Below are 26,969 nucleotides of genomic sequence, written 5' to 3'. Positions count from 1 at the left end.
TGACCAACCTAGATAGTATATTAAAAAGCAGAGACATTACTTTGCCAACAAAGGTCCGTCTAGTCAAGGCTATAGTTTTTCCTGTGGTCATGTATGGATGTGAGAGTTGGACTGTGAAGAAAACTGATCAATTGATGCTTTTGAACTGTAGTTCTGGAGAAGACTCTTGAGAGTCCCTTGGACTGCAAGGAGATCCAACCAGTCCATTCTAGAGGAGATCAATCCTGGGTGTTCATTGGAGGGACTGATGCTAAAGCTGAAACTGCAATACTTTGGCCACCTCATGCGACGAGTTGACTCACTGGAAAAGACTCTGATGCTGGGAAAGGTTGGGGGCGGGAGGAGAAGGGGACGACAGAGAATGAGATGGCTGGATGGCATCACCGACTCTATGGACATGAGTTTGGGTGAACTGCGGGAGTTGGTGATGGACAGGGAGGCCTGGCATGCTGTGATTCATGGGGTCGCAGAGTCAGACATGACTGAGCGACTGAACTGAACGGAAAAAGAGATCAAAGTGAAATGAGAAGATGACATCTCTAGTGATCAGCAATAGCCCTGAGCCCCAGGCATCCCAGGTGGGAGCCTTTATCTACCTCTAGATTACCAGACTGGTTGCTACTGCCACAGCTCCTCACTGAGCTTTGTAGCATCTTCACAAGAAAAGGAATACAGGTGCTAGAGCAACTCTCCCCTAATCTTTGAGAAATGTCCCACTCAGCGCATCTCCTGGTCTTCCAGGCTTCATGCCTGAGGGGATGGGGGGTAAACTGCTATTCAAAGAAAGTTTTTGGTCTTTGCTGTAAATAGAAGTTTTAATTTAAAAAAGAAAAAAAGATTTTTATGACCAAGGATATACTTGTACTCTATAGTTCATGGCAAGCCACTCCAGTACTCTTGCCTAGAAAATCCCATGGATGGAGGAGCCTGGTAGGCTGCAGTCCATGGGGTCGCTAAGGGTTGGACACGACTGAGCGACTTCACTTTCACTTTGACACATTGGAGAAGGAAATGGCAACCCACTCCAGTGTTCTTGCCTGGAGAATCCCAGGGACGGGGGAGCCTGGTGGGCTGCCGTCTATGAGGTCACACAGAGTCGGACACGACTGAAGTGACTTAGCAGCAGCAGCAGCATAGTTCATACATTTTAAAAAATTGAATAATATAAGCAAAAGATCTAGCCCAGTGTCCACTTCACCAATGAAGTAAATTTTATGGAGAAATGAAGCAGAGTGTAGGGCATGAGGCACGATTCTGAAAAGGAAGAGGTGAAGGACAATATACAAAATGTATATTGAGATACATTAAATTTGTTGAAAGCTGTTGTTTCATTATCAATCCGGAGACACAACCATACAAAATCTACGGGATACAGCAAAAACAGCTCTTAGAGAGAAGTTCATAGCTATAGAGGCCTTCCTCAAAAACAAGAAAAATCTTAAACATCCTAACCCACCACTTAAAAGAATTAGAAAAAGAATAACAGACAAAACCTAAAGTCAGCAAAAGGAAGGATATAATAAAGACCAGAGAGGAAATAAATAAAATAGAGATTAAAAAAATAGAAAAGAAATCAATAAAACCAAGAGCTGATTCTTTGAAAGCGTAAACAAGATTGACAAACGTCTGGCCAGGCTCACCAAGAAGAAAAGAGAACCCAGATAAACAAAATAAGAAATGAAAAAGGGAACATAATAACCAATACTGCAGAGATACCAAAAACATAAGGAAACGTTACAATCATATGCCATCAAATTTGACAACCTAGAAGAAATGGACAAGTTTCTAGAAATATTCACCAAAATTGAATCAGTAGATAATTTGAAAAAAAAAATAAAAGAAATAGGTAAGTTGAAAGATCACTAGAGGTGAAACAAAATCTGTAACTGAAAAAGCTCCCTGCAAACAAAAGTCCAGGACCAGATGGCTTCACAGGTGAATTCTACCAAACATACAATGAAGAACTGATACCAATCTTTCTCAAACTCTTTCAAAAAATTGAAGAGAAGGGAGTATTCTCAAAGACATTCTATGAAGCCACCATTACCCTGGTACCAAAACCAGACAAAGACACCACCAGAAAAGAAATCTACAGGCCAGTATCTTTGATGAATATAGATGCAAAAATTCTAAGCAAAATATTAGCAAATTGAATTCAACAACACATAAAAAAGATCACACACCACAACCAAATGGGATTCATCCCAAGTTCACCAGGATGGTTTAATATAGGCAAATCAACCAGTGTGATATACCACATAAAAGACAAAAACCTCATGATCATCTCAATAGATGCAGAAGAAGCATTGAGAAAATTCAATATCCTTTCATGGTAAAAACTCTTACCACAAGTGGGTATAAAGGAAACATACCTCAACATAATAAAAGCTATTTGCAACAAACCCACAGTCAATATAATATTCAACAGTGAAAAGCTGAAAGCCTTCCTGCTAAAATCTGGAACAAGACAAAGAGGCTTCCACCTCTTCTATGCAACATAGTGGTTGAAGTCCTAGCCACAAAGATCAGACAAGAAAAAGAAATAAAAGGTATTCAAATTGTAAGGGAAGAGGTAAAACTGTCATTACAGGCAGGTGACATGATTTTATATGTAGAAAACCCTAAAACTCCACACAAAAACTACTAGACTGATAAATTCTCAAGGCAGTAGGATACAAGATTAACATACGAAAATCAGCTGCACTTCTTTGCACTAACAATGACATATCAGAGAGACAATATTAAAAGAAACAAACAACTTTTAATAGTGCATTAACAAATACTTAGGGATAAACTTGACCAAGGAGGTAAAGGAAATGGCAACCCACTCCAGTATTCTTGCCCAGAGAGTTCCATGGACGGAGGAGCCTGGCAGGTTACAGTCCATGGAGTCACAAAGAGTCGGACATGATTAACACTGACCAAGGAAGTGAAAGACTTATATACTGAGAACAATAAAACATTAATAAAGGAAATTGAAAATTATTAAAGTAAATGGAAAGCTGTCCCATGCCCTTGGATTGGAAGAATTAATATTGTTAAAATGACGATACTACCCAAAACAATCTACAGACTTAATGTGATCCCTATCAAATTACCCACGACATTTTTCACAAATAATCCTAAAATTGACATGGAACTGTAAAAGATCCAGAATTGCCGCAGTAATCCTGAAGTAAAGGTATAAAGCAGGAGGCATAACCCTCCTTCAGACAGTACCATAAAGCTACAATACTCAAAATATGTGGTATCATCACAAAAAAAGACATATAAATCAATATAATGGAAGAGAGAGCCCAAAAATATACCCAGACACATACAGTCAATTCATCCTGGACAAAGGAGGCAAGAATATGCAATGGAAAGATGTCTCTTTGGCAAGTGGTGTTGGAAAAGACAGGCTAGTGTATGTAAATCGATGAAGTCAGAGAACACCCTTCTCGCCATACACAAAAATAAACTCAGAATGGCTTAAAGATGTAAAGACAAGACATAAAGATGTCATAAGACATGACATAACAAAACTCCCAGAAGAGAGCACAGGAAAAACATTCTCTGACATGAATCGTATCAATGTTTTCTTAGGTCAGTCTCCCGAGGCAGTATAGATAAAAATGAACAAAATGGGACCTGAATCAAATTTACAAGCTTTTGCACAGCAAGTTCAGTTCAGTCACTCAGTTGTGTCTGACTCTGCAATCCCATGGACTGCAGCACGCCAGGACTCCCTGTCCATCACCAACTCCCGGGGCTTACTCAAACTCATGTCCAATGAGTCGGTGATGCCATCCAACCATCTCATCCTCTGTTGTTCCCCTCTCCTCCCACCTTCAATCTTTCCCAGCATCAGAGTCTTTTCCAATGAGTCAGTTCTTAGAATCAGGTGGCCAAAGTATTGGAGTTTCAGCTTCAGCATCAGTCCTTCTGATGAATATTCAGGACTGATTTTCTTTAGGATGGACTGGTTGGATCTCCTTGCTGTCCAAGCTGCACAGCAAAGGAAACTATAAAACAAAAAACCAAAAAGGCAACCTACAGAATGGGACAAAATATTTGCAAAAGGTGTGACTGGCATAGGCTTCATTTCCAAAATATATGAACAGCTTGTACAACTCATGTAAAATTTAAGTGAAAACAAACTTAAGAATTGGCTGCAAATTTGTGTTCTTTCCCCACCCTACACACAGACCAATAAACGGAGCCTTAGAAACTCAGGGTCTTTGGCCACCACTATCTTTTTTAAAATCATTAATCATGCAAACCCAGGGTGATTCCTAGAATGCCAGGAAAGACATCAATGTCTGTCCTCTATGAGGGAAGCAGTTTAAGTTGAGGCAAGAAACTGAAAAATGAACCAACAATCCTCAGAAAAATAAAACAGAATGCTAAATTTTATCAGACATGTCCAGTGAAAACTAGCCAATGAAAAACTAGTCCAGGAACCAGTGAAAACTGGCTCTGAGTGGGCCCAGATGTTGAGTTTTGCAGGCAAGGTTTTCAAAGTAGCTATTATATATATGTTCAAAGAATTAAAGAAAAATTTCTCTTTTAAAGGAAAAAAAAAAGGTTAGAGATTCAACAAATAGAAGCTATAAAAAAAAAAGTCCAAAAGTGATAATTAAAATAACTGAAAAATTTACTAGATGGTCTCAGTAACAGATTTGAGATGGCAGAAAAAAAGGAATCTGTAAACTTAAAGATAGATCAATAGAAAGTACCTTTCTGAAAAATACAGAGGAAAAGAGATTGAAGAAAAATGAATAGAGCATCAAAGTGTGTGAGTATTGTCAAGCACACAAAATAACCATGTAATGAGTCCCAAGAGAGGCAGAGATAGGGAGGATGAAAATTAAGAGATTAAGAGATAATGGCTGAAAATTTCTCACATTTGATGAAGAACATTGAGCCACAGATTAAAGAAGCAGGGGGAAAAAAGCAAACAAAAAAACCACTTTAGGTAAGAAAAACACAATTTTCCCTGGACACATCAACTGTAATAACTGATGTGTCTAGATGTAGATTAAAACCAAGGTAAACAAAACTCAACAGAAGAAAACAACTTTTAATGTATAGGAGACCAACATTATGGTACACAGCTGACTTATGGGAAATGGTGGAGACCAAAAGGCAGTAAAATGATGAATTTAAAATGCTAAAAGGAAGATGATCCCATGTGGAAGCATGGTAATATAAAAAGAAATGAACTACACAGAGAGTAAATATGGAGGTAAATCCAAAATAAAACTGCCTGTATAAAACAGAAGTCAACAAATTATGACCCATAGATCAAATCTGCCCATAGCTTATTTTTATATGGCTCACTAGACAAGAATGATATTTACATTTTAAAGGGTTATAAAACAAATAAGAACTTGTGGTAGAGACCATAGATGATCCACAAAACCAAATATTTACCATTTGACCGTTTACAGAAAAAAGGTTTACCAAACTTGATATAAAAAAAAAAATTAAAAAGGGGACTTCCCTGGTGGTCCAGTGGCTAAGACTGTGCTCTCAATGCAGGGGGCCCAGGTTTGATCCCTGGTCAGGGAACTGTATCTCACATGCTTCAACTAAGACCTGGTACAATCAAATAAATAAATAATTTTTTAAAAAAGAATACAGTGCAGAGTTTAAAATATATGTAACATGAGCAGATTTGAACGGAGCAAATGGAGCTACACTTGTGTGAGGTTTCCCCTTTATCTGGGAAATGATTAAATGTTAGTCGTTTGGTCATGTCTAACTCTTTGCAACCCCAAGGACTGATACAGACCACCAGGCTCTTCTGTTTATGGAATTGTCCAGGCAAGAATACTGGAGGGCTTAGCCATTCCCTTCTCCCACATTGCAGGCAGACTTTTTACCGTATGAACCACCAGGGAAGCCCATTCATTTATTTATATTAGACTTTAATAGGACAAGGATGCATGCTATAATCAAATGCCAAAATAACAAAACTGTATAGTCAGCAAGCTAACACTGAGCAGGATAGCATGGGGCAACTGAAACAACAGAAACATTTAATCTGAAGAAGACAAGAAAGAAGGAAAGATCAAAGAACAGGTAGGACACATTGAAGAATAGTCAGATATCATTTTAAATCACACTTGGGAAGACCAGAAATGGGAAGCTTACAGGGGATATATGAGAACTTCTTTCAGTATCTGAAAGGACTGGAAAACCAAGGGGGATGGTGTTGTTCCACATGACCCCCAAACCAGGACAGGACCAGTGGAGATAGATTGTCCCTTGGTAGAATAGCTTGGGCTACCTCAATAAGAATGGGCCACTCAGGGCATCTGGTCCAGGCAGAGGCTGAGGACCAAGGTGGGGGTGTGGCACACACATCAGACAGGTATTAGGAGCTTGGACACTCTTGGTCTGGTCAATGTCTCCAGACCTCTATTTCCTCAGTTTTAAGATATGGTTGATAATAGTTGCTTCATGGAGTCGCTGTCAGGATTAAAACATGTAAACACAAAGTGCAGCATCTGACTCGTGGTAAAGATTCAGGAACTGGTAGCTATGATTATTCAAATTTCAATATCAGAGAGATGACCAAGCATAGACCACTTTTCAGATCCTTCCAGCCTCAATGTTTTGGGATTTCCTCATATAACTAGAGAATGCACCTTTACCTTGGTGATTTAACTCATCCCTGAAAACTGCTCTGAGGAATCACCAAGAGGCTATTCCTCGAATCAAAGTGTCTAGACTTGAAGACCCAGATGGAAACTCAGGACCCCTCGGACCTGTCCCCATTGACTCCTGGGCCTTCACTCCAGCTCTCTGTTTCCTACCAGGTAAATGGGAAGAAAAATTCTTGCCTTTCTCACATCACCCTTAGGCCTTTTGGGAGAAATTGTCAAAGCATTTGTGAATTGCTTGGACACTAATCATGGAATCCCAAGGGAATTTTCCCATTTGTAAAGCTGCTTTATTCTCAAGCTCATGGATCTATGAAAGGCTTGGAGTTCCCAAAAAAACTACCTGCTTGTGTGAAGAAGGGAGCATTGCCTGAGGACCACTGCTTCTCCCTGAGATGCAGGGGTGTAAGAGGAAATGGCTGCCTAAGCCAGGAGGAAAGCAGGCCTTGCCAGAGCCCAGCAAACACCCTGCGGGGCCTCTTTCTAGGAGGCAGGCCCACTGATTCACCAGTCTATCGCCTTTTAGCTTGTGACCTTTCATGTCTGAAGCCAGCAGACTCATCCTGCCCAAAATACCACTTCCATTAGGCCATTCCCCTGCTGAAGAACACTGAATAGTTGCCACTTCCCTATACAGCAAATCCAAACCCTAGGCTTGTTGCATGACCTTGAGCCAGTCACTTAACCTCTCTAAGGCTTAGTTATTTGGGCTTTTAAATTTTAATTGAACTATAGTTGATTTACAATGTTATGTTACCTTCTGGTGTACAGCTAAGTGATTCAGTTATTTATATTATATATACACACACACTTTTTCCTATTCTTTCACAACATGGTTTATTACATGATTTTAATATAGTTTCCTAAGCTTCCTTTACAGCTCAGTTGGTAAAGAATCTGCCTGCAATTCAGGAAACCTGGGTTCGATCCCCGGGTTGGGAAGATCCCCTGGAGGAGGAAGTGGCAACCGACTCCAATATTCTTGCCTGGAGAATTCCATGGACAGAGGAGCCTCACAGGCTATAGTCCATGGGGTTGTAGAGTCAGACACTACTGAGTGACTAACATTTTTACTTCATGCTATACCATAGGACCTTGTTATTTATCTGGTTTACATACAAGGTTTAGTTTTTTAAAATGTAAAATAACAGATTTGGATTAGATCATTTTAGAAGTCTCAAGTCTTAAGACACTGTGATACTCTATTGTTCTCATCTAAGAATTTCAAATTTCATTTGAAAAGACTCTGATGCTGGGAAAGATTGAAGGTGGGAGGAGAAGGTGACGACCGAGGGTGAGATGGTTGGATGGCATCACAGACTCAATGTACATGAGTTTGAGTAAACTTTGGGAGTTGGTGATGGACAGGGAGTCCTGGCATGCTGCAGTCCATGGGGTCGCAAAGAGTCAGACACGACTGAGCGATTGAACTGAAGGATTTCCAAATCGCTCTTTACCTAACTCGTCACCTCCCCCGACACCAATCCTGCACTGCAGTCCGGCAGGCCTGCTCCCTGCTGCTCAAACCCATCACCTTGAGCCCTGACTTTGCCTTTGGGTATGCTGTTTCCCCACTTGGATGCCCTCCCTGTTCTTCTGTCTTTACGTTAATCCCACCCATCCCCAGCACTTAATTGAGTTTCAACTTCCACGTGAAACTTCTCCAGCCCACATTCATCTCTCAGTTCTCTGAATCCTGTTGCTTTTATTACATCTACTTGCACCTATTTTGGTGCTTAATTCTTCTCCAGTGATTTTATGCAGATCAGTTCTCTCTCCCCAGAGGCTTCCTTACATTTGGTTTTTTATTTCCCAACGAGGCTCAGCCCCACTTGGGTTCTTGGAAGGGTGCGCAGACAGTTAACTGACAGTAGCAAAAATGAAACTAGATGAAAATGATGAGTGACAATAAAGTCTTCAATATCTACAAGGTGCAGATGACATTCCAGAAAAGTAGGACTCCTGAGCCCCCAGAGAAAATCCCATAACTGTGCCTACTACTCAGGGCAGGAATTTGGAGGCAGGTGTGTGAGTTGAAGCAGGGGTGGGAATAGGGATTCAGGCATCTGATGTAGAGGAGTCTGACACCAGAGCTCTAGGGATGGCTCTGCACCAACTAGACAGGTGACTTGAGAAAGTCCCCCTGCCGCCCCCGCCCCCACCCCCCATCAATAACTGGGAAGGATCTGGGCCAACCAGAAGTCCTCCAAGGTTGCTTTCTGTTAACTGGAAAGAGACTATTTCTAGAAGACTGTACTGGTAACCTCCAGGAAGGACTGCAGGCCCTTGTAAAACAAACATTGACTAACTTTACTTGTTCTAATAATAAAAGAGGCATTCCTTTCCTCACACAATGACTTCGCCCAGTTCCCATCTTTGGCTTTGCAGCGACAGGCCTGGCCTGGGAGTGCTACCAAGCCAAGAGCCTTCATTTACTAATATGACAGTCTCCTGGAGAACTTCTGACCCCTGCCAGGAAAGTGAAATTCTAGAGAAAATTGCAAATTGCAGTTTTGAGATAGGGATGTTTCCGTTTTCTAAATCAAAACTTTTCTAAATTGAAACTTTCAGAACAGGAATCTGTTTTCATATGGGCTTTGCTGAGTCCATTTTAAAGCTTGAACAAAAGCTCTGGTTTGGCTGTTTCCTCCATTGGGCTCTATTGTGATGCAGGAAGATGGTGAAAGACCTTTTCTGTGGACTCAGACTCAGAACTGAATTCTGGCTTCGGTGCTTATTAGCTGGATGAACTTGGGTAAGTTATTTAACTTCTGAGTCTCAGTTTTCTCATCTATAAAATGAGGAGAATAGTACACCACTCTTAAAGGGAAGTTGTTATATATGTACAGTGCTTAGCATGGGGCTTGGCTGTTCTATTGAACCTCACACCATGAATTTATTTTGAAGGGTATAATGGTAGTGCCCCAGGTGCCTGACAGATAATGTTCATAGTCCCTGAAGACAGGCATCTTCATTCTAGGCCTCAACGAATCTTAGTTTTTCAAGGAATTAAAGCATCACACACTAAAAAGTAACCAAGCACATAAACAAACAACATATCCAGGAGCAAGTATTAGCAGAAAAAACAAAGCAGAAAATAGATCAAAAACTCTGAAGACTGAAATTATAGATAAAAATTATAGAACTGCTGTTTTTTAAAAATAAAAGACAAATTTAACGGATATTTATAGGAAAACAAAATTATTTTTAAAAGTGACATTGCAAATTTGATAGAGAACTAAATGCAAATTAAATTTGAAAAATGAAACCAATTTTCAAAAATCTGAAAGGAAAAAAATGTTTCCATAGAAGCTGAAAAGACCTTCAACAGCTTTAACATTCATTTCTGATAAATATAAACAAACTCAAAACAGGAATTTGTGTATACCTCCTTAATTTGAACACACAAAACATAATTTATGTGTATGTATGTATAATTCCCAAAGCTCATCATCTAACTGAACAAAGAAAATTTGTTTTCTACTGAAGTCAGGAACAAAGTAAGAATTCCCACTATCTCCCTTGTTATTTAGTGCTGTATTGGAGCAGCAGACAATGCAATCAGAAAAGTAAAGTCAGAAAAAGGAAAGCTATTTGCTGATAAAGTGAGAGTAACCTTGAAAACTCTAGAGAATCAGTGTTAAAACTAATTCAAACAATAAAATGCTTTAGCAAGATATAAAGTATAAAATTAACATAAAAATTAAAAACCTTCATATACACCAGGATATGGCCTAGTTCAGTTAGCAAATATAATGGAAGACATTTATAATAATAAGATAAAACACTTCTGAATAAGCCTGTTTTCCTCCATCTACAAATTTCAGGCAATTTCAATAAAACAGAAATACCTTTCTTTTTTCTAAAGCTAGGTGAATTGATTCTAAGATTCATATAGAAAAATAAACATGCAAAAATAGCCATGAAAATCCTAGAAAACAAGAGCAAGGGAGCAGGGAAAGTAGATTGCAAAATAATCACAAATTCTTTCTATCCTTGAATGTATGTCACTTGGCAATATAACGTTGCTGTTCCTCCCAGCAAGAGGAGAGGTTAAGTTCTCTACCCCTTAAACCCAGGGTTGGCCATATGAATTGCTTTTGTCAATGGGACATTATCAAACATGATGCAAGCAGGAGACTTGAAAAGTGTTGATACTTTTGGAACTTACCCTTTCGTTGCTTTTTGGCACCTGAAAATATATGATTTTTTTTTTAAAAGACATTTTCCTTTGCAATCAGAGAATTTAACTAAAATACTACTTCTCATCTGTAACATTTCAAGAATTCTAAGGCCTGACAATATACTCTATTGTCAAGCTATGGAGAAGTAGGCATTTTCATATATATATATATAGCCAATGGGACTGTAAAATGGTACAATCCCTATGGCTGGGGGAAATTTTGGTAATATCTAACCATTTGTGTACTTATCCTTTGACCCAGAAATCCCAGTTTTAGGAATTTACCCTAAGCTATACCTCCAAAAACATAAAAAAGACACATGTACATGATTGTTCATGAAAGCATTACCGAAAATAGCAGAATATCGGAAACAACCTAATGCTCATGTTGGGAGACTGACTGAATACATGTGGCACATAATGAAATATGCTGTAGTTGGGAAAAAGTTAGAAAGATATCTGAACAGATATAATGTAATTTCAGGATACACTGCTAAATGAAAAAAAAAACAGGATGAAAAAGAAATTTATAATAGTTTATCTTTGTGCAAGAAGAAAAATAATATATATTTGCAAAGCGAAACATAGAAATGATATGACAAAAATTAAATCTGTTACCTACAGGGACAGGTAGAAGTGGGATGGAAAGACTAGAGATAGGAATGGAAATTTTGAGTATATCTTTTCACATAGCTTTGACTCTTGAACCATGTTAATGTTTTCTATATTCAAAAAATAAAGTGAGGGGCTTCCCTGGTGGTTCAGTGGTTAAGATTTTGCCTTCCGATGCAGGGGGTATAGGTTCAATCCCTGATCGGGAGGCTAAGATCCCATATGCCTCATGGCCAAAAAAAAGCAAAACAAAACATAAAACAGAAGCAATATTGTAACAAACTCAATCAAGATTTTGAAAACAGTCCTCATCAAAAAAAAAAAATCTTGGAAAAGAAAAGTAAAAATCAACAAGAATGGGAGAAACCCTACAATTGAATACAAACAAACAAAATTATATGTCTAATAGATAACCACAGAGAGAAGGAGAGAGTTGTGATTTTGATCAAAATATTTTGATTGCATACCCTGAGTGGAATAGAACAAACAGTTCAAGGACAAAAAATCAAAGATTTTGAACTTCATTTGTTTGCGGTGTAGTATTGTATTAATTCTAATATTGTATGTACTGTAGGATTCAACAAATGAACAAATGTAGCGAATTTTTGTAAAACTGGTTTGCACTGCAAAATAAGGAAAATACAAGTATGGAATAGAACAAGGAGATAAAGCTCTAACCTAACTAAAAGTAGAGATATCTGTATAAACGCATCTTTTAAAAAAGAAAACTATGTTTCTGAGCTCTGTGCTGAGAGAGCTTAGACATGACACTCCAGCAGCAATGAATACTGCTAGCACCTGGATCAAAATAAAATCCCCTGTCAATTGACATCTTAAAGGCACTGCTAACTGCATGGCTGAAATAGGGAAAATAGATTAGTCTGAATACCTTGTTCCATAAAGTTAAAAGTGCTTAAAAATTGATGAGGAAACAGAAGTCAGCTTGGAGAGGCTCTCACAGGCCAATAACTTGAGCATCAAAATGAATAAGCACAAGGCTGGGTTATAACATACTGATTAAAAAAAGAATCTATAAGTCCATTTTATCTTTTATGAAAGATAAATCTAAAAGAATGGGGTGTTTTTAACCAATACAGTATACTAACGCATATATATGGAATTTAGAAAGATGCAAATGATAACCCTGTATGCGAGACAGCAAAAGAGACACAGATGTATAGAACAGTCTTTGGGACTCTGTGGGAGAGGGTGAGGGTGGGATGGTTTGGGAGAATGGCATTGAAACATGTTTGTTGTCATATGTGAAACGAATCACCAGTTCAGGGTCGTTGCATGTTACAGGATGCTCGGGGCTGGTGTGCAGGGATGACCCAGAGGGAGGATAAAGGGAGGAGGGAGGTGGGAGGGGGGTTCAGGAGGGAGAACTCATGTACACCCGGGGCGGATTCATGTCAATGTATGGCAAAACCAACCAATATAATATTGTAAAATAATTAGCCTCCAATAAATAAATAAATAAAGAGAAAAAAAGTCAAAAAATAAAAGAATGGGGTGTTTTTAGAAGAGAATTTTTTTAAAGAGGAATGCCAACTAACAATAGAAGAGGAAATGATAGACATTTAAAAATCACCATCTTACACTCACTATGGTAATAATTCAGGCAAAAATTATCAATGGATGCTAAAACCATTAGTTATAAGAACAGTCACTTGGTATCTCCCTACAGATTATAAGTCACATGGGGAGGTACCTTTACAAGGGAGAAATCTGGCAGATACCACCTTAACCGAATTATCAAATTGAACATCAATGAAAATATTTGCTAATATCACATGTATCCCTAAATGTTACACATCAAGGACACAACACAATCTATGTTGTATTTCTACCTAAAGAGTTTAGTCTGACTGTAGCAATCAAGAAACAATTTGGAAAAATTCAAACTGCAGTGCACAAAAAAGCAAAGCCTCAATTTTTCAAGAACACAAAAATATAAAATAAAAAAGAAAGCGGGGAAAAAAGGCTAAAGAACTATTGCAGATTAAAAGGGATTAAAGAGGCAGGAAAATAAATGCAGTATGTGGTCTTTGGTAAATCTAACAAGCAATGACTGAAAAAGTGAACAAAATAATACAAAGCCAATTAATGTATTCACCATATTAGAGTAAATCATACAATCATCTCAATAAGTGCAAAAAAAGCATTAGATAAAATTCAACACACACTCACGATTATTTTTTAAACCTCTTAGTGAGTTAGGAATAAAATAGAACTTTCTTAGTCTCATAAAGAGTACCTACAGAACAGCCTGTAGCAAACACCACACTTACTGATGAAACATTAAAAACACTTTCATTTTGAACTTGGAAATAAGACAAGAGTGCCTCCAACCATCACTGCTATGAAAAAAGTGTAGTTGGAGGCACCAGCCAGCACAGTAAGGCTAAAGAAAGAAAAGGTACACAGGTTGAGAAAAGAGCAGCCGAACTGTCCTCATTAGCATCTACAGAAAATTCAAAAGAATATACAGATAACTTATTAAAACTTTTAAGTTTGTACATGTGAAGTCGCTCGGTTGTGTCCGATTCTTTGCGAATTCATGGGTTATAGCCCACCAGAAGTTTTCCAGGCAAGGATACTGGAATGGGTTGCCATTTCCTTCTCCAGGGGATCTTCCCAACCCAGGGATCAAACCCACACTGCAGGCAGACTCTTTACTGTCTGAACTACCAGGGAAGCCCAAGAGTTTAATTGGGTACAAAATAAAAATTTATTTCTATATATCAATAACATTTTCAAAATGATAATTCAACATTCCATTTATCCTACACCAAAAGAATCACATAACTAAGAAAAAAATTGAATAAGACATATGCAAGACCTCAGAGAAAACTATGAAGCATTGAGTGACATTAAAGAAGACTCAATATTGTAAAGATATTTATTTTCCCCTAAACTTGATTTGTAGAATTAAGAGCAATTTCTATCAAAAGTCTGACAGGTTTTTTGGGGATAGAAATTGACAAATAGTAAAATTTATATGAAAATTCAAAGCCAAGCCACTTCTAAAGAAGAAGAAAAAATAGACTTGTTTTTTCCAATAATAAAGCTTACTATAATGGTTTTTCCCGTGGTCATGTATGGATGTGAGAGTTGGACTGTGAAGAAAGCTGATCGCCGAAGAATCGATGCTTTTGAACTGTGGTGTTGGAGAAGACTCTTGAGAGTCCCTTATACTGCAAGGAGATCCAACCAGTCCATTCTAAAGGAGATCAATCCTGGATGTTCATTGGAGGGACTGATGCTAAAGCTGAAACTCCAATACTTTGGCCACCTCATGAGACGAGTTGACTCACTGGAAAAGACTCTGATGCTGGGAAAGGTTGGGGGTGGGAGGAGAAGGGGACGACGGAGAATGAGATGGCTGGATGGCATCACCGACTCTGTGGACATGAGTTTGCGTGTACTCCGGGAGTTGGTGATGGACAGGGAGGCCTGGCGTGCTGTGATTCATGGGGTCGCGGAGAGTCGGACACGACTGAGCGACTGAACTGAACTGAACTGAACTGATAAACCTATAGAACTAAGATAACGTGCTCCTGGCACAAAAATAGACAAAGCAGCCAATAAAGCAAAACAGATTTCAAACAGATGCAGGCACTTGTGAATCCTTTATATGTGAACAGAGGTGAGGAAGCAACTGTCCAATGGTGCTGAGACAATCAGATATTGTGTGAGAGAAAAAAAACCCACTACGGCTTCCCTAGTAGCTCAGCTGGTAAAGAATCTGCCTGCAGTGTAGGAGACTCCGGTTCAATTCCTGGGTCGGGAAGATCCCCTGGAGAAAGGAATGGCTACCCACTCCAGTATTCTGGCCTGGAGAATTCCATGAACTGTACAGCCCATGGGGTTAAAAAGAGTCGGAGTCGGACACATCTGTGCGATTAAAAAAAAGGTGGGGGGGATGGTTCTCCTCTTACATTAGTCACAAAAATCAATCCTGGATGTCTTTAAAAAGATCCATGGGAAAAAGCAAATTTATAAAATTTTTAGAAGGAAATATAGGATAATATCTTCTTGACCCAGAGGCCAGAGAGAAGTTCTTAAAGACAACACAAAAAGCACAATCCAGAAAAGATTAAAAAACTTTAGAAATGGACAGGTAATATACAAACAGACAATAGCCAGACTGTAAATGACAATACAACTTTGACCCACACATCTGCAGTAGACAGGCAAGGAAGCCCCACCACCACTCCTGCAGCAATCAGCCTAGAACAGTCAGGACCTGGTCCCCACTTTTGTCCCTGCTTCCAACACAGGACGAACCAGAGAAGCCGAATATGTTTCCTAGGGCCTGCCTTCCAGTTAGCCACCTGCAGCTATTTTCCCTCTGGCAACTGCCGCCCATCAGAGTACCCCTGAAACCTTCTCCTTTCTGGTCATCAAGCTTTCCCACTCCTCTGCCTGCTTTGAAGGCATCTCTGCCCATCGCAAATGATAGCAGCTGCCTCCTGGCCATAGCAACTTTGGAGTAACACACCGATGTGCTCAGTCGTGCTCAACTCTTTGTGACCCCACGGACTTTATCCTGCCAGGCTTCTCTGTCCAAGGGATTTTACAGGTAAGAATACTGGAATGGGCTGCCATTTCCTTCTCCAGGGGATCTTCCCAACCCAGGGATGGAACCCATGTCTCTCGGTGTCTCCTGCATTGGCAGGTGGATTCTTTACCACTGTGCCACCTGGGAGGCAACCTCAGAAAATGCCTCCAATTGTTCTAATTTGGGTGGTCTTCCTCTGGGGTTTCCTGGTGGATTTACTTCCCCTTATATTTAGAATTTTGCTCTCCTAAAGTCTCTATAAAGAGACTGGAAAAACAAGTGCCCAGAACAGAAGATATTTTTGATTATACCAAATGAACAGCAAGTGCACAGCACATATTAAAAACTAAAACAAAATAAAGTAGGAAAAAGGACAAACCTTTGGGGGAAAGATGGGAAAACACAATAGGCACTTCACAAAAGAGGAATTCAAATGGTCAATAAAGATTCCGAGGCCTCAGGAGTAGTCAGGAAAATGCAGTCTTCCCATACAGGGAGCTGAGCAGGACCATCTTCCACCACCACACCTACCTCCCATCCCAGAGACTCTGAGAAAGCGGTGACATGTCCTAGGTAATTAGCAGAAGCAGGGCTTGGATGCCAGTGGGCCCAGGTCTCTCATTTGGAGAGACTAAAAAAGTAATCTTTAAGGTCTACTTCAGATTTAAGAGATTCTGCCTTTCTAGACAAAGGGAGAAAGGAAGAGCCAGGGGCCAGGAAAAGACGGGCAGAGGCCCAGTCTTCTAACCATTAGCTCTGAGGAGTCCAGAGCCCTGGCTGGGAGACCTCTCGTTTCAATCAGGGCCAGTATCCCTAAAAAGCCTGGGGCCATCCCTCAGCATTTATCATCCTCAAATCTGCTTCCCTCTCCCCTTTCAGCCAAAAAAACAAGCAAAGCCCACGCGATCATACAAACGGGCTTACCATTAGTGGTAGCAGAAGAAGTAATATCTCCATGTTAAGAATCAAGGTCCAAGGAGGTAGAACTTGCCCAAGACCACACAGCACAGAGAAGGAGCAGCCGGGGCCCTACCCCCACTGCTTGCTTCCTCACGACGGGGCTGCAGCCCGCCTGTACCTTCTCCCCTGTTCCAAGACCCGCCTCTTCCCCACAGCTGTAGGCACTCAAATCTCTGCTTTGCAACCTGCCTGCTCCTCTCCCAAGCTCCTAGCAGAAGCAACGTGGGACACCTGCAGGGCCAAGCCACTGGTTGCCCAATGAGCAAAAAGTAGACTTACCTTGCCCCAGAAGCAGTAGCAGCCCCAGGAGGAAAGAGCAGGGCAGTAGCCCCATGCCGGAACCTTCCAGATGTCTGCAGACTAATGGGCTGTCACTCTTCCTGCGGCTTTTATGCTCCTCTGTTGTCTGATCGAGCGCAGGTCATAAATTTTATTGTCTTCACCTTTGAGAGGGGCCGTGACCAGCTGTAAATGATAAATATTAACATTTAGGCAGAAGACTTCTCAAGGTAGATGGGTCAAAGATGGGTGGCACATTCTAGGCAAAGGCACCAGAAGACCAGGACCACACAGCCCCCTTCGAGTGGCCTTCCAGGATGGTGAGGGCCCAGAAATTGCTAGTGTCTGGGCACTGGAAATGGAAGGTGCTGGGCTAGAATCCTGGGTCAGAGCTTGGGGTCATCCCTTAGGTTGACCCCAGTTTTTCTACTGTAAGTTATGGAAATGAAAGCCATGAGAGGATTGAAAGTACCTTGTAACACTTGTAAACCAAACGGCCACCTCCAAACGTGAGGTCTTTGCATGTGCAATGTGTTCCCACAATGTCTCAGGAGAGCCAATGGGCTCCCTGGTTTGCTTGGTGCAGAGAGGTTTTCTCAGACCCCCTACCCCCAGAGCCATGGGTGGTCGGGAGTGCGGGGCTGAAATGCATGCTACACACTTACTGGCTGCATGTTGAAATGACAGATGTAAGCCAAGAGATGAGCCATGGAGCTCATTGGCTAGAACCAGAAGCTTCCTTTGAGCAAACAAAGCCAGAATACTGGGCTGGGTCTAGGCTGAGCAGATGGAGCTAAAATTTAAAGCATGGGTGACAAAATAGTCTTGAGGGTGAAGCTGAAATTTTTCCCACAAGTATCAAGGAATGATGGCCCATGGTTAATAAAACAGATGTATTTAAATCATCCTTGCATTATGGCCACCCTATCAGCATCAAGGCCGAGAGCCTGGCTCCTGAGATCTAACCAGGAGACTGGAGCTGGTTTCTATCATCCAGCCTCAAGTCTTGATCTGCCGACATTTTTCTCAATTGTATAAAATCATAGTTGGGTTGTCTTAAGTATAAAGTGAAGACCAAGTGGGTGGCCCCTTTGTTTCTGACTTCCAGATATTAAGATGTCTTCCTTTCTCACCTGCTCAGAATAATGTGGCTTGTGGGTGACCACAGGTTTAGCCATGCCAAAGGCTCAGCCTCAGGGTGACACGGAGGTCTCAGGTCACACCAGGGGTGCGGAGGCACTGATTCAACTTGACCAACTGGCCGTCCACTGGTCCTGGAGCCTGGCAGAGGGTGGCACACAAGGCAAAGAAGGAAGAAGTAGTAAACCCAAGATGAGTCTGCAGGGGTCATTTGAGCATAGATACTTCTGAGCATCTGACCCTTGTTCTCTGTTTTATTCTTAACATATTTTTAGTTTTTGGCCTCATCGCCCAGCATGGAGCATCTTGGTTCCCTGACCAGGGGGTCAAACCCACATTCTCTGCAGTGGAAGTAAGGAGTCTTAACCACTGGACTGCCCAGGGAAGCCCGTGACACTTGTTATCTTCACCAGTCTGCCCATAAGCTCAATGGGAGACCCAAAGCTCCCATTCTATGATGATGTCAGGAGTCCAGGAGTCAGCTCCAGGCCACCAGCAGCTTTGAGGAGCATCCCTGAACCTGCTTGGACTCCATGAGTGTTCACAGGTCCCCACTCATGCTTAGGTCAGTTGCAGGTGGGGTGGCAAGCACGATGAGAAATGGACAGAAATAGCCTGGAGTCCATGTATCCCCTTCTATCTCTTACTGCTTCTCTGCATGACCATTATGGCCCAACTGGAGTGATATATGTACCAATCTCTCACTCAAAGACTTTTGTTTATCTAAGAGGTAATTCAGTATACAAAAATGCTTCACAAAGGTTCAAGATAGTTTTAAATCACCTCTCACATTTAGAAAAATGGAGAAGTGATTTAAAACTATCTTGAACCTTTGTGAAACATTTTTGTATACTGAATTACCGCTTAGATAAAAAAAAAAGTCTTTGAGTCCTGTCAGTGCATCAAGGAATTCTCATCAACTGTGTGGTAGTGGGGGAATAACATTTCTTGGGCACCCTTGTCCCCCTCTGTAGTGTGTTCTTCACACGTCTTAGTCTAATTAGCACCAATGGACCTTTGTGATCTGTTAGCAGCTGTGAAAACAAGGGAAAAAGGACTTGCCAAGCTCCCAAAGTTTATAAACTTGTTCTCTGATTTTTGCTACTAAAATATCCTATGAGGACATGTCCTAGAGATTGGAAGGTGCTCCATTTCAGATTTTAGCAACATTCAGCAGATGTTCCTTTAGGGAAAGGCACAGCCCTAGGAATTCAAATCTTTCAGGGATGGCAGTCCATGCCTTGGTCAGAAGGCATTTTGGTGACTGAAAAAGCTATGTGCTTGCTATTAGTTCTTGGTGCTGAAAAAGCTAAGGGCTTCCCTTGTGGCTCAGTTGGTAAAGAATCCACCTGTAATGTGGGAGACCTGGGTTGGATCCCTGGGTTTGGAAGATCCCTTGGAGAAGAGAAAGGATACCCACTCCAGTATTCTGGCCTGGAGAATTCCATGGACTGTATAGTCCATGGGACTGAAGAGTCCAATAGGACTGAGCAACTTTCACTTTCACTTTGCTGTTGTCCAAGAATCCACAAGGGGGCGCTAGACCAAGCCTCGGCCACAGGGCCTGTGTGGATTAAAGCAGCACAGGCCTTAGAAGAGTATTTTTCAAACTGGAGGGTTACAATCTATTATTATCCCACAAATTTTATTTGGTGGATGATAATCCCATTAAAAAAACTGAAAAGGATATAATGTAATGGAGTGCATTGTATATAGTAAGGATAAGTAATGTTCTAAGAAACTTTAATTTCAACTAAACCTGGTGATACAATATTACAATATGTATTTCTAAACATGGATCACAGTAAAAAAGAAAGAAAGAAAACCACTACCTCAGCGAGTAGTTGATCAGATCCACAAAGAAATCCCTAGACTTCACAAAAAAGAAAGTTGATTTGTTTTTCCCTCTGGGGAAGGATACAGCTACCCCAAATTCCCATGTGCCAGGAGCTAGAAGCCATAGTGGAAAGTGAAAGAGTCAGTCGCTCAGTCATGTGCAACTCTGGGACCCCATGGACTGTAGCCCGCCAGGCTCCTCTGACCATCGGATTCTCCAGGCAAGAATCCTGTACTAGGTTGCCATTTTCTTCTCCAGAGGATCTTCCCGACCCTGGGATTGAACCCATGTCTATTACCTCTCCTACACTGGCAGGTGAGTTCTTTACCACTAGCGCCACCTGGGAAGCCCACCATACTTGTGATTAGATCTGGGCCTTGGAAAGAAAGTACAAACCAAGCTTTTAGATAGTTATGAGCAAGGAGTAAATAAACTTATTCTCTTCTTTCAGCAAAGGAAAATCTAGTCTTTCGCTCCTAGGTGCGATCTGGCAATGAGGTGGAAGTGTGTGCCTGTTATTTAGCACAAGTACCCTTTTGGGCCTGTTCTAAAGAAGGTCCATAGCTGGAAGAGGAAGGGTACACACCAGAACGGTGGGAGGGATGGAACCAGGAGTGTCAGTTTCAGAATAATCTGCACAGATGACAGTCAGGCCCTGAGAAGTGTCTGCCCCAAGTTTTGGCTTTTCTGAAGCACCTACTGGTCTTCACCATGACAGCCTTGTGTCATTCATTCCTGCATGGAAATAGTCCCATGTTCCTGGTGGGTTTCCTGAGGGAGAGGCTGGGGCTTCCTCTTCCTGCCATCTTAGCATTCTTGGAACCCCTCCCCGCAGAGCACCTAGCTTGATGTCTTGCACGTACAAGGCCCTCAACAAATCTCATTCATTGTTTGGATATTCTCCAAGGGCAAAGAGACAACTGGTCTAACCAAACCTATGTTCCCCTAGCCCTTCCTGGTCACAGAAGTAAAAGGAGGCTTGAATTAGGCATCTCCAGACCTGAATGTTACCCAGATGCGTATTCCTGTGGATACAAAACACAAGGCTATGTGTACACACACACACACCGGTAAAACACTGTGCAGTGTGAGTGACTGGGCAGATTTAGTTTGCCTGGGGCAGAGGATTTTCTTACAGTCAGTATACTACAGATAAGAGTTCAGTTAAGAAGTGAATCAGTAAAAGACAAAATGAAGAAGGGACCAGCAATGGAGGTCTAGGAAGAAAAATATGATTTTCAAGTATCACAGCCTTATTACTAAAAAGAGAAAGAACAAGAGGATAAATCCCAGTAGAATGCACACTTCACTTCATGAGAACTGACCCCTTTGTCTTCTGCTATGTCCCCAGCCGCTGGCACAGTGCCTGTTGTAGCAGGCATTTATTCAATGTTGCACAAATACATGAATGAATGAAATAATAAAAAGGAAAGAAACCAAGACTGCTATAAAAAGACCAGCTCAATATTGCAGAATAGAAAAGATGAAGGGAATACACGTTCTGCTTTAGACTAGAACACTGAGGAGAAACAGGCATGATATTCCAATACCATGTAGCAGGACAGGAAAATAACAGAGAAGCAATATTGAGGCACTCAGCCCATGGTCCTCCCCCAGGGCATACCATTATTCTCCCACCTTGTGGTTCTCAAGCCTGGCTGCACAATGGAATCACCTGGAGAGCTTTCAAAGAAAAATACCTGTGGGGGACTTCCCTGGTTGGCCAGTGGTTAAGATCCCATGCTTCCAATGCAGGGAGAGTGGGTTCCATCCCCAGACAGGGAACTAAGATTCCGCATGCTGAGCAGCCAAAAAAAGAAAGAAAGAAAAATACCCTGGCCTTGGCTTTACCCTTGGACATTCTAAATTAAACAGGAACTTGGGCATCAAGTTCAGTGATGGATTCTAGTGGAGCCAGGCCTGCCCAGTGCCTAGCACTGAGGGATGAAGAAGCTTCATCTCTGCTGTTCTGGATGAACCAAAGGTCCAGGGGATGCGGCTTGATGTGGATGCTGACAAAATCAGACTGACCTGGCAGCCTCTCCAGAGAGGAAACCCACGTGAACACATTGGATAAAAACTCTGGGATTTCCCTCTGAGGTCAGGGAGTAGACGGGACAGGGCCAGATCCTGGTGTATGGAGATGCCCAGTCCTTGAGTTCCCGGCTGTGTGGGCTATGGTTCACCTGCAGGCCTTTCCTCTTCCTGGTTTCCTGTCTTGGTTTCCTGATCTGTGAAATTGATGGCGTGAATTCCATTCTTACATGCAATACAAAGAAGAGGAGCACGGCAACTGGGGAAGCGGAGAGATGAGCTGCCTCCTTCGAGCATACGGAGTACCCCCTCCCACACAGCCCTTGCACAGAGAAGGCGTCGTCTGACTAGCATTTACAGATGGGGAGTGGGAGGCACCCCCAGCATGAACTCTGACATCCTCAAGTCACACACTGTTGCCCCTCTCTCCCCTCTCTCATCCACCATCTCCAGACGCTGAGCCCCCCAGGCCCCCCAGTGCTTCCCAGTCTCTACGCCTCCCAGCACACGGGAGATGGTGGTACTCGCACAACACTGAGTGAGCAGATGGGCAATCTGCAGCCTGAAATGATCAGCCAGGACTGCTCCCAAACCTCTTCCCCGCCTCCCCCGACCTTTGCCACACCAAGCAGGGCTGGGCATGGGGGACTGTCAATGCCTTTCCCCATCTGTACACCTTATGTACCTACACCCAGGTGAAGACTTGAACAGCATTTGCTAAGCACCTACTAGGTGCTAGGCATCTTCTAATCCAACTCATAAATGAATGTTATCTCATTTAATACCAGCTATATCCATGGGGGTTAAAAGCCATGACTAAAGACACCCAACCAGTAAGTTGTAAACAGGAGGTTCTGACCCAAGGCTTCAACCTCCATGTCTGTTAGTTTCTCCTTGGCATGACTGAGAGATGAGCCCGCTGAAGCCCAGGAAGGTTCTTGATGTTGCGTTGGTGGAGGGCAGCCTCTGGCCCATGCACCCAGTTTGGCAGAAGAATCTGGCAATGTGACCATTCCCTCCTGGCCACTGAGTCTGAGCAGACCACCCAGCCTGACTGCCTCACAGCCCAGGCCTGGGGCACCCACTAACCTGTTGGGGAGATGCTGTCCTCCGTGGCTCCATCTCAGGAGGACCAGCGGACCAAAGAAGGATGCCCTGCTCCATCTCTGCTGGTGACGTACTTTCCCCTCCCAGGGAAGATCCCACCCAGAGGCAGGAAAGCAGCAGGGATTAGGTCAGAACTGATCAGAGGGCACCTAAACCTTAGCAGCCATCTCGTCAGTCCCCTCCACCCCGACTGTACCGTGGAGAAGAGTGACGCAAAGAAAGCAACAAGGCAGGTCTGTGACTGTGAGCTAGGTCTTGAAGTCCTTGTTTCAAGTCCAGGGCTCTTTCCCACTCATCTTGCAGGGCTGAGTCACCCCAGAACACTTACTTGCAGCAATGGAAATGTTAGGCCAGTTTTACCAATAAGAAATGAAAACCCAAAGAGGATTAGGAACTTGCCCAGTTGCTCAGCTACTCAGGGTAGAACCCAGGGCACTTGCCCTGTCTACCACAGCCCAGGAATGGCCAAGTTCAAGTCAGAGAGACTTGTCACAGACCTCACACTAGCAGATACCAACTAAAACCCAGGGCCCACACCTCTGGGCTTTCTGGGAAGGGGCTTTCTGTGGAGACGGGCTGGCCAGCATAGCCAGTAGGCACTAGAACACAGGAGAAGCTCCTCTCTGGAGCTTCTAGAGCCGAGGTCCCCGGGGCAGGGGTCAGGGAATGCCCTGGGGGAGAGAAGTGGTGGTAAGAATACTCTGCCCACTGTGGAGTGGGGGTGGGGGACACAAAGCATTGTGCTATGTGACTAAGCTTTCTCTTATTTGATCCTTTTTGCATCCTTGGAGAGTTATGATCTGTCCTTCAAATCCAAAGGGTATAACCAAAGTCTCCTGGTCTTTCCTGGGAATCTCACATGCTTAAGGCCACACTGGGAGGCTCCTGGCTCCCGCAGCCCCAGCCATCATGGCCTGACCCCACATGCCTCTCTGAATTGTGTTCAGAGCAGACCTCCAGCCAGGAAGGCATCTCCCGGACCACGGAGCCAGAGGAAGAAAGCTTGTCTACCACCAAATCAGGGCAGCTTACCGGCTGTCAACGTCTTTGATCCACGCTGCTGATCCAGGAGGGGGCCTCTGGGCCTTTGTCTGTGGGACAGGGGATGGCTGCAGTCTGGTATCACCAGCTTGCTGTGGGGCTGGGCCGTCAGCCACCCCCACACACACCGTGTGCAGTGTTAATAGCTTTGGTAATGATGATGATACACGAATGTGTCTGCTTGGCTGGCTCCCTGTTTACCTTTGATGAGCATCACCCAGGGCGAGGGCTGTGCGAGTGGCCTGGGAGTGGCGGGGCGGGGGGGGGTTCCTTCTGTCCCAGGGCACTGATGCAGGGGGCCTGCTGGACAGATCAGTGCTGAGTTCCAGCCACCAGGACAGACAGGCCTGGATCAGGCTTAGCTCTGAGGAGCTTTGTCACCGCAAACTCTATTTTCCAGGGAGCACCTGTGTGCCTCTCTTCAGGGCACTGTTGACAGAGGCAGACCAGCCTGTTCTTATTTCTCTGATTCTAGAAGGAACTTGTTTATAACTGGAGGGTTTTATAATTGGTTATAACCCAAACAGAAAGCCTGAGAAAAAGGAATTTTCAAATTCCTGATTTTCTCCATTCTAAGCCTTGTACATTTTCATACTGTAACATATCTGAAAACAGACTCTGATAAACCACAGAAAGGTTTAGAAATCTGCCCAAGGTCACACAGAATACGGGTGATGAAGCCCAATTTTTAATACTGATTCTTCTGCCCCAAAGCCTGTCCTCAAAACCCTAGACACAGCACTGCCTTCCTTTTGTTCATTCCAGTTTGTTCCTTCCCTGACTGCTAATCCCTCTTCTCAGAATGACCCCCATGCTTCTAGTTGCCTGGTTTCTTCTCTCCAGCTGTTCTTTTTCAGCTTCCTTTGCCGGCTTCTCAGGATGCTGGCCTGGACCCTACTCTGTGTCTTTCCCTGTCTCCTAAGGTGATCTCATGTACACCGCCCCCCAACTCATGGCTTCATTTAAAATCTATGCATCGGTAACTCCCACATTTCAATTCCCAGCCAGTCCTCTCTTCCAACCTTCAAATCCCATGAACTCATGGATTCATTGACTCAGCATCTCCACCGTGATGTTTTATAGGACCTCAAACTCAAGAAACTGAGAATTGAACATATGATTTTCCCACATTCATTTGCATTCCTATAGCAAACGGCAACAGTGGTTGTAGACAGACCCAAGAAATTATTCTTAAAAACTTTATCTCCTCAGCCCCAACGTATCATTCATTGCTGAATTCCATTAATTCTGTACCCTAAATCACCTCGTGAGTCTCCAGTGTGTGCTAATGATTTAAAGAGAAAACAAGAAGTGCCCACCTTGTGATCCAGAGGATTCTCCTTCCTCCCATCACATATTGCCAGGAAACAAAGCAATTCTTCCCCAAATTCAAGGCCAAGCCCCTTAGTCAGCATGCCTTTGTCCCTGTGACCATCCCCTCCCTGGATCTTGTACTCCAGGCCCTCTCTGCATCCCCTGCCCCCAGCCCAAACCCGCAGTGCCAGTCCAGGTGCTCACACCTTACCCAGCACAGGATGGCACATATCTGCCAAAGCTCAGTAACCGGAACCCAGGCACATGACCCCTGAGAGAGACCTGAGAGCCAATACATGCTTCCTGAGCTACTTCTATGTGCCCTGGGAGGCCCCTGACTTCATGGAGCTTAGATTCTAGGCAGCTAGAGAGTGAAACATGAATTTGTTTTACAAATGCATGTGAGATAAGAATATGGAACCATGTGGCCAGGGGATCTTTCCTGGGCTCATTTCAAGACTCTGTGATTAGCAGGATCCTGGGAAAAACCAGGGTGACTGTAATGCGGAGAGAAGGGAGACGCAGGCAGGGGAGGTAGGAGGGGCTATTCAAACCTCATAGGCCTCAGTCACACCTGGGCCTTTATCCCAAGAAAGACCAGGAGCCAATGAAGGATGGAAATGGGAAAGTGACAGGATCTACCTAATGTTTTTAAAAGTGGACTGATGGCTGAGCGGACTAGGGACCACAGGGAGCCCAGTCAGGAGGCTGTCAGCCTTTGGGCAGGAGGTGGAGGAGGTCTGAAGCAGGCTGACAGTAGCGGGGATGTAGAGATGCTCAGGAAGTCAAACCTACGGATTATGCACAAGAGGGGAGGAAAACTGTCTCCATGTCTGGCCTGTGCACTGGCCCAGGCAGTGGTTCACACGCTGAGTAGGGAGCACGGGGCAGGGAGGAAGGGTTTGGAGGAATGCTGAGGGAAGACTTCAGAAGTCTTCAGAAGTGTCCCTTTGGACACTCAGGAGATGCCAGGGGGGCAGCAGATGAATGGATCAAAAGCTCTGCTGAGAATTCTGAACCAGAGTCATGTGGGAGTCAGATGGCTATTCCAGATGTGGGATGAGTCTGCCTAGGGAGAGAGGATGGAGGGAGAAAAGAGAAAACTCCAAGGACTGCATCCCAGTCCTAATATTTAGACTACTAATTATTTAAAGATTAGCCAGAGAAAAACTGGCCAGAGAAGTAGAAGGTTTGTGTCAGAGAGAAGCATGGGGATGCTGCTGAGAAGCCAAGGATCTGAGACCTGGG

The 26,969-nt window shown here is 43.0% G+C and overlaps 1 protein-coding gene across 1 annotated transcript in view; it reads right to left on the bottom strand.

Annotated features, from left to right (window-relative positions):
* The window catches only part of PLB1 (phospholipase B1), a 129,334-nt gene extending 104,886 nt beyond the window's left edge, over nt 1-24,448 (bottom strand). Inside the window, exons 1-3 of the mRNA XM_055400362.2 lie at nt 24,399-24,448; nt 18,382-18,529; nt 17,249-17,434 (exon numbers count right to left, since the gene is read on the bottom strand). Coding sequence (XP_055256337.2) covers nt 17,249-17,303 — 55 coding nt within the window. The 5' untranslated portion in view covers nt 17,304-17,434; nt 18,382-18,529; nt 24,399-24,448. The remainder of the gene's footprint in view (nt 1-17,248; nt 17,435-18,381; nt 18,530-24,398) is intronic.
* Between the last annotated feature and the right edge of the window lie 2,521 nt (nt 24,449-26,969).

This window comes from Moschus berezovskii, chromosome 11 (assembly GCF_049115385.1).
Source record: "Moschus berezovskii isolate FMDL1 chromosome 11, NW_MosBer_1.0, whole genome shotgun sequence".
NCBI classification, from domain to species: Eukaryota; Metazoa; Chordata; class Mammalia; order Artiodactyla; family Moschidae; genus Moschus; species Moschus berezovskii.
Note: the sequence above shows the minus strand (reverse complement) of the source record. Positions and strands in the feature narration are given on the sequence as shown.